The 7,952-nt window shown below is 32.2% G+C and overlaps 2 protein-coding genes across 3 annotated transcripts; both read right to left on the bottom strand.

Annotated features, from left to right (window-relative positions):
- Positions 1-2,738: 2,738 nt before the first annotated feature.
- On the bottom strand, positions 2,739-4,349 carry LOC129321406 (protein CDI-like). 2 transcript variants are annotated; one of them, XM_054967160.1, is made up of 2 exons: positions 4,118-4,349; positions 2,739-3,860 (listed from the first exon to the last, which is right to left on the bottom strand). In XM_054967160.1, exon 2 carries the CDS (start codon positions 3,829-3,831, stop codon positions 3,058-3,060), a length of 774 nt encoding a protein of 257 aa, XP_054823135.1. In that variant the 5' UTR covers positions 3,832-3,860; positions 4,118-4,349; the 3' UTR covers positions 2,739-3,057. The 2 variants fall into 2 exon arrangements, with proteins under 2 accessions (XP_054823135.1, XP_054823145.1); XM_054967170.1 differs by having other exon boundaries at positions 2,739-3,901.
- A 1,205-nt stretch (positions 4,350-5,554) lies between these two features.
- LOC129307344 (berberine bridge enzyme-like D-2) lies at positions 5,555-7,486 on the bottom strand. Its single transcript, XM_054948311.1, has one exon. It carries the CDS (start codon positions 7,375-7,377, stop codon positions 5,731-5,733), a length of 1,647 nt encoding a protein of 548 aa, XP_054804286.1. The 5' UTR covers positions 7,378-7,486; the 3' UTR covers positions 5,555-5,730.
- Positions 7,487-7,952: the final 466 nt, after the last annotated feature.

The raw sequence follows: 7,952 nt of genomic DNA on the forward strand, positions 1-7,952 counted from the left end.
ATAAGAAATTCTGAAATTAAACAAGTTTATTTTTATAAAAAATTTTAAACTTGAATACACCGTTGTTTATATATATATATATATATATATTATATGTATACCGGTGGCGGTGATAAATTTTGAAAAAAAAAATACATTGTTTGAGACTTAAGTATTAATATGCATGGGAGTAATAATTTATTAAATATGCATGCAGATTAATTCATATGTCTTATCTAAACTATTTTTATTATTATTCCGTTCATTATAACATCTTAATGTTATATTAATCTTATCTTATATTTATCTTTATCTTAATTAATTAATTAATTTTTTATTTATTGTATTGCGTCAAAATGATACTGTATTTTTTTCATTTTCTTATTTAAAAACTTTATATAGTTCGAAGAGTTTGAAGCATTCAAAAGATGTGAAAGTTGTTAGGCCAAAATAGTAAAAAAAAAAAAAAAAGGTTTTGGAGCCCACATAAAAAGTAAAGCATAGAAATTGAGATTATAATGAGTTTAATTTTTAAAAAATTATTATTTTTTAAATAAAAATTCTAAAAATTCAATGGACTTTATCCGAATTTTTTGTAATCAATTTTTAATTTTATTATAGATTCCACACATGCTATTTCACTCGTATAGGTTCTAAAATCTTCTGCCTCCCTTGTTTAATGGGAGTTTTATATTTTTTATCATATGAAAATTATAAAAAAAAAAAACTAACTATGGTAACCAAATGACAAAAAAAAATTGTTGGAATATTTTCAAAACAAATAGATATCTTTTTAAATAATCATATTCTTATAAATTAAGAAATTTTTATGAGAAGTAATGTAAGGAGCTAATGTCATCAACAGAGGCATGCAAGACCCAAACTTTTAAAATAAATATTTAGTTTGTAAAACAATATTAGAAAATGAAAATTAAAATAATATTTTTATAAAAATAATCTAAATTTAAATATAATGGATTCAAAATTTAAAATTCAATGCATTTAAGTGAAATATTAAAGATCCAAACTTTTTAAACTCAAATATATTTTAATTTAAGTTTAATGGGTTCAAAACTATTAAAGCAATGGCAGTAAATTTTTAAAAGTTTCACCTACTTCTTGTAAATTTTTCAAAATTGAGTGGGAGCATTCACCCATCCCCATATATAGCTGCATTCGCCATTGGTTATTAATGTTATATCTCGCTAATTTCTAAATGCACTTTTAAATTTTTATAAAATTAAAAATTATCACTTAGTGAAAGGAATCAAGAAAGCTCTACATACTAAAAGAATGTTGCCTATCATGAAAAGTTATTATATATAAATAGCCCTTGGTTAATATTAAGGGTTGAAGTGCATTCTTCTCCTTTATTTTGAGTAGTGCTAGATATCATGTACTAATAGGTGGGACATTTTTCTCTTAAATTATTTTTGAAAGGAGCAAAAATCTCCTTCTATTAATGATCTATTAACTTCATCGTTTTCTACTAACATGGTGTGTCCTTTAATTTCAATTTGTCTTTGAACTTTTTTTCTAAAAATGCTAGACACCTTGAAGTTTCTTTCCTTTGAGAAGCATTGAGTACTTTATACTAATAAGTGAAGTATTTTTTTTAAATTATTTTTTAGATAAGTAAAAATCTCCCTCCATTAACGGATCACTAACAGAGGGAGATTTTTGCTTATCTGAAAAATAGCTTAGGATAAAAAATGTCCAATTTATTAGTACATAATGCCAACCACTCTTCAAAGGAAAGTATAAGAAAAAATACACTTTAACCCTAATGTAATATTAAATTATGTTGGTGAACCAACATAGGGTTACAACTTTTACATAAAAAATTTTATTACTTGAACAATATCACTTTATTATTTATAAATATTTATCATCATTACTTATTTCTTACATTAATTCCCAACTATTGTAATTCATTACCTCTCTTTGAATGCGTTGAAAATAAAATCAAATTAATATTTTATAAAAATTATTGTTGCTTAGTTTTGAGTCTTGGAAGTGCAATCTATACTTAAAGTTTTTTATTGCATCCAAAAAAAAAATCACGACTAACTCAATTTGCATCCAAAAATTGGAATATGTGGACGAATTAAGTCTAAAAAAAGTGTTGCCTTGTCTTAGAAGACATTATGTGCAACTGTTTTCCTCATCCCTACTTTTACTGAGACAGCAATTTCAGTCAACAAAAATGCACCAAACATTTTGCAGACTGCCAAAGAAAAAACTTGCGGGACCCACATAGATGTTAAGGAAATGGTTTAATACTTGTGCTACAATCATTGTAGAACTACTATATAAGTAACAATTTCTTATTAAAATAATTTTAGTACGTAGAGCGCATGTAATAACAAAATTTTGTTGTCTAACTTTTTAAGATATATGGGGCAACAAATTGTGTAGGCCCTTGAGAATTTGACACTAATCAGTTCTAGTGGTAGACATACCATCAGGTTTCTTTCATAAATCCTTTCACACAGTTGCCTTGATTATTATCCCTCGCTAATCCCCCACAAGTTGCTAGAACACACAATCTATAAGTGTCAAACTTCTTGACATCCATTAGGTTCATAATAAAAATCCACGATGAGAATTACCGGGAAAAAAAAAAAAAACACACACACACACACACACACACAATGAGATGAGTTGGAACCATTTTGCTGAATATTATCAAGTTTATTCCTGAACTCTCCATGGGAACGGTGAGTTAGCCATATCAACCACAGATCAAAAGCACAACAAAAGAAAACTCATTAAAATAATCTATTAGCAGCTAAAAGGGCACAAGCAATCAATCCACAAGGATAAAAATGAAACACTCCCTACAGGGCATTTATTCTGAAATGCCTAATGTGATTTCAGTTGAGAAAAGAGAAACAGAAAAGGAGGGAAAATACTGACCCTCCGTTAATCATCACAACGTGAATTCCAATTTACACAACAAATTTTAAAATAAAGAATCACAAATGACACAAGTAACTCATCAAAATGCAAAGTCCACAATACGGGGAAATGCATAATGATACCAAGACAGTAGCAGCATGAGCTGATTCAATCAATCTAACTAGCAGTTTCTTTTTTATGTTCCTTTAGGTACTCTCCCATCTCATTAAGCCAGAGGTCAGCAAATTCACAGTTTTTCCAAGCTTCAAACCATGGCCCTCCACGAGTATAGTGGATGGCCTTTGGAAACGTGGTTGGGTCATCCTGAACCACTCTGTTATGGCCCTCAAGAAAGTTCCACACAAATGGGATTGACCCAATTTCATGATCTTCAAGCCACTGAAACCTGTGAAGGAAAGCACCACTTTCTTTGTTCACAGTTTGAGGAGTGAGAACACTGTTCTTGGGATGCCCACAATTGTACAACACCATTGAAGACCAATTCTTTCTGGGATACACTGTTTGGACTGCTCCATCCATTTTCGTTGTCTCCTTTGGGGCGTAGTCATGTTGAACACACATTATGGCATACTTGTCATCAATCAAATCTCTCAGTTCCTTAATATCTGCCAAGTACAGGAAATCGCAATCCACAAACATTGCCCAGCCTTTGTAATTGGCCAAGCATGGAGTCAGGAATCTTGAGAAGGAAAACTCTGTGCTCTCAAATTGGCCTCTTTCACGCCAATACAGACCATTCTTTCTCAGATCTGACTGCTTGATTGGTATGATCTCAACAGGAATCGAAGATCTCTTCAAGATTGAATGACGACATACCTCAAACGCAATGTCCTCACGCGGATCATACCCCACGAAGATCCTGAAAGGCGTCTCCGAAGCTCCTCCGGCACAAGTACTCTGCGACTCTACTTTGCCATTACTCGAAGTCATCTCAGCACAAGGTAAATATGTATGAATGCCTATTGTTCAGAACCCAGAAAAGAACAAATCAATGCTTGATCTGGAAAAAAGATCAAAATGAAAAATCCCCAACTGCTTCATGACGAAATTACAGAAAACCAAGCGCCAAATATGATGCTGCCCTCCTTGACAGCTCGTAGTTGTTACAAAACGAGCTATCTTCCCTCCCATTAAACATGTCCCAATAAACACGAAGCAATGGAAACAAATCAAAGTAGAATAAAATGCAAGACATAAATTGAGATGAAGCAAGTACCAGAAACGTGATTGAGGATGCAGATCTTGAATCAGAAAATTGTCGGTGTGTTCCGTTTACTCCTGAAATGTCCTAGATAAAAGAGTCCAATGAATTCAACAGAAGGGAGATGAAGAGAGAGACCGAGAGAGAGAGAGAGAGAGAGAGAGAGAGAGAGAGAGAGGCTTAGCGAGAATTGAGCAATGTTGCAGAGAGGGAGGAAAGTGCCCCTTCCCAGCAAGGCGACAGCAGGCCGTTTGCGTGTGGTTTTATATATATGGCGAGTTATACATGAATAATATCTTATTATATTTATAAAAAAATTTATTTAAATAATTATAAACAATAGACTTTCACATATATATTTTATATTATAAAATTAAATCAAACAAAAAATTAAATATTTATTACATTTAAATTTATTATATTTATTAATGATACACTGTTATATATTAATAATAAATTAATTATAAAGTTTTAATAATAAATTTTTATATAATAATAATAAATTTTTTATATATTTATGTAAACTGATTATATTTTTAAATTTTTAAAAATTTAATCTATATTTTTTAAATAGCCGATGGGCAAATTTATCCTTTAAAATAATTGGTACTCTTATATTTTCTTAATTTTATTATTGAATTTATTTTATATAATTTTATTTAATTCAATAATCATGCACCTGGTCCTTTCATAACCCAACTCACTAAAATTTTTTTAATAAAAAACTTAAATTCCAATTAATTAGCGGCAATCATGACTTCAAGAGAACCACATGATTAAAATTTCCAGATACAAATATGCAGGCCTGAATTTGGGCTTTCAAACAATTGTAAATTGGGCTGTGGAACAATTAAACTCACTAAACAAGTAATATCTAAATATACATTATAATTAGTTTTAAAAATTTAATTTCAAAGCAAACAGTGAAATAGAAAAATTTAAACTGATACTCTCTCCAATCTTATTTATAAAACACCTTCTAAAAATAATTTTTAATTTAAAATATAGGACACCTTGTAATAATTAAATCACTATTTTTAATTTTATCCTTTTTTATTAACGTAAAAGTATTTAATGTAGTTATATTATTATTTAAAATTAAAAGAAAAAATAAAAGTAACTTTCACTTTTTTTTATAATATCAAGAAAAAATTAACTTTTTTTAAGATGCTTGAAATGACTAAAAGTGTTCTATAATAAAAATAGGAGGAAGTCATTGTTAAAAATAATAAATGTTGAGAACCTGTTTATTTTTAATTTTTAGGATTCTTAAAAGTTTTTTTATAAATCCATATGTTGTTTGGTTTGTTTCAAACCAAATAAGTAGTAGTTTGTACAAACGTAAGTAATATTTTAATTAAAAGGTTACTTTTTAAAACATTACAAACAGTTACTTGTCTTATTAGATAGATGAAAATTACTATTTCTTTTTCTTCAATGCCAAATGAAAGAGCTTGCAAACCTTTTACAATGTATTTATAGTTTACATGCTATGATTGAATGTGAGACTTCGGTATGTTTCCTAACACATGTATTGCAGACTCATACTTTTAAGTGCACAGATTCAGAGAGAATATTAAACTGAAATTAATATGAACACCACAAACTCCTCTTACACAAATCTAGCATCACATTGAACTAATGGAAGAAGACGACGATGGAGGAATGCCTTGTTGATTAGTGAAAACATTGTTGGGATCAATCAGAGTCTTGGCTTTAACCAGTCTGTCATAATTTCTCAAGAAGTAGCTTTCACCCCAAACTCTGGCTTGTTCCTCTGCTTCTTTTGTATTAATGGGTTCCACCATTACTCCAAGGTCAAAGTCCATGTAATTGATATATGCAGCTCTTGGAACGCATGAAACAAATGAAGTCATTGAATCATAGAACTCTCTTATCCACTCAGTATATTCACTACTTCTGTCATTATCTGCTTCTTTCCAATATATCAGGTACTGGATGGTGAAGAGATTGCCTTTTCTGTGAGGAAAAGCTATGGCTTCACTGCTTATATTGTGCATCATTCCTCCATAAGGGTCCAAAATGACATACCCTTTTGGCTCTTTCTCAAGTATGTTTAAAGCAGTTTCTATCCCAACCAGAGGAATAGGACTTTTAACAAAATCTGATTTGGCTTTGAAATATTCCTTTTCTTGCAGATACCTGTTCTTCAGGTCTGACACTATGGCTCCATTTGTTAGGCCAGAGAAAAAAACTACGGATTCAATCCAAGTCATTTCTTTGCAATCTTCTTCCTTAATGCGGAGTTCAGGAAAAACCTGGTTTATGACAGATCTAGCATTGTCCTTAGGACCTAGATAGAACCCTTTAAAAGTTGCAGATAAGCCTGCAGTTTTAGCTTCAGGCAAGCCTGCACCAACAAAGCAAGACAAGTAATAGTCATTTTCCAAATTTGGTGCTACATATTGCCATTTGTTAACTAGCTTCAGAACTTGATCTTTTGTGCCTGTTCTTGAGACTATGAAACTAGTTACAACTTCTGGCACTTTTAGTAATTTGATTTTCCAGGCATATATAATCCCCCAAACACCACCCCCACCTCCTCTGATAGCCCAAAACACATCTTCTCCCATTTCTTGTCTGTTAAGTAAATTCCCATCTGCATCTATGAGAAGTGCATCCACTACATTATCTGCTGCAAGGCCATATTTTCTTGATAAAAGCCCAAACCCACCTCCCCCAATATGCCCACCTACTCCCACGGTCGGGCATGACCCAGCTGAAAACCCGTGGGCCTTGCTGGCTCGAGAGATTTCATAGTAGGTCTCTCCCAGGGTGGCCCCACCTTCAACCCATGCCATCTCAGCCTCCATGTCCACATGAACATGGTTTAGGTTCATGAGGTCAATGATGACAAATGGAGCTCCACCATTGGCCACAGAGGATGTCCCTTCATAGCTATGTCCGCCACATCTCACTCTGATGTCTACAGAGGATTCTCTGCTGCACACCACACTGTTCCTCAGCTGCTCCAAGCTCTCTGGCAGAACAATGGCTATAGGCTTTGGGATGTCGGGCTGTGCAAAGCGAAGGTTCTGGATGGAGAAGTTGAGGATTCTGAAGTAGTCATTACTGTGTATAAAGGATTGGTCAGTGAATCTGGTGAAGTTGTTGATGTTATGGTGGGTCAAGCAAGATGTGAAGTGTGGGATTGCAGAGGATAAAGAAAGAGAAAGTGTCAGAGATAGCAAGAGGATGAAGGTTGGTGATGAGCTTCTCAGAGTGAAGAACATGGCTTGAGATTGTGAATGCATGGAAGAAGAAGATGATGATGATGATGATGAAGCAAGCAAGCAAGCTACTCTGAAATTTGGGCTAGTGAGGTTGGGTTTTATGGCTAGACAAAACGATGCAGAAACTTAAACACAGTGTAAATGCTAGGCCGGCCAAAGATTTAATATTGGAAACTTCTAAGATGATGAAATTGAACTTCTGTAATACCAAGGAATCATCAATATTCCATAAAAGATGACAAATTTTTATTGTTGTTATGTGCACATGAATTAAAATAAAAAGAAGTGTATGTAAAGTGGTAAAGAGGAGCATATTGTCTTTGTAAAATTTATTATTTTAGATTGATCAATGACTTGCTTTGAAATAAAATGAGATGATGAATTTTGCATGAGACGAAGAGAAGCTATAGATTAGGATTTCTTCATTTTGCTAGCAGACACAACTTTTGCCGGCAGGTTTAGAAATTCATTGCAATGGCCTGCTAATGTTTGCTTTTGACTCAAATATATTTTTATGTCCCTATTTTATTTTATATTTTACTTTTATCCTTTTAATTTAATCTTAATTAATCTTTAAATTCAATTTTTTCTCCCTA

This window comes from Prosopis cineraria, unplaced genomic scaffold (genome assembly GCF_029017545.1).
Source record: "Prosopis cineraria cultivar Desert tree isolate PC_DT_omini unplaced genomic scaffold, ASM2901754v1 PC1, whole genome shotgun sequence".
In the NCBI taxonomy this organism is placed as follows: domain Eukaryota; kingdom Viridiplantae; phylum Streptophyta; class Magnoliopsida; order Fabales; family Fabaceae; genus Prosopis; species Prosopis cineraria.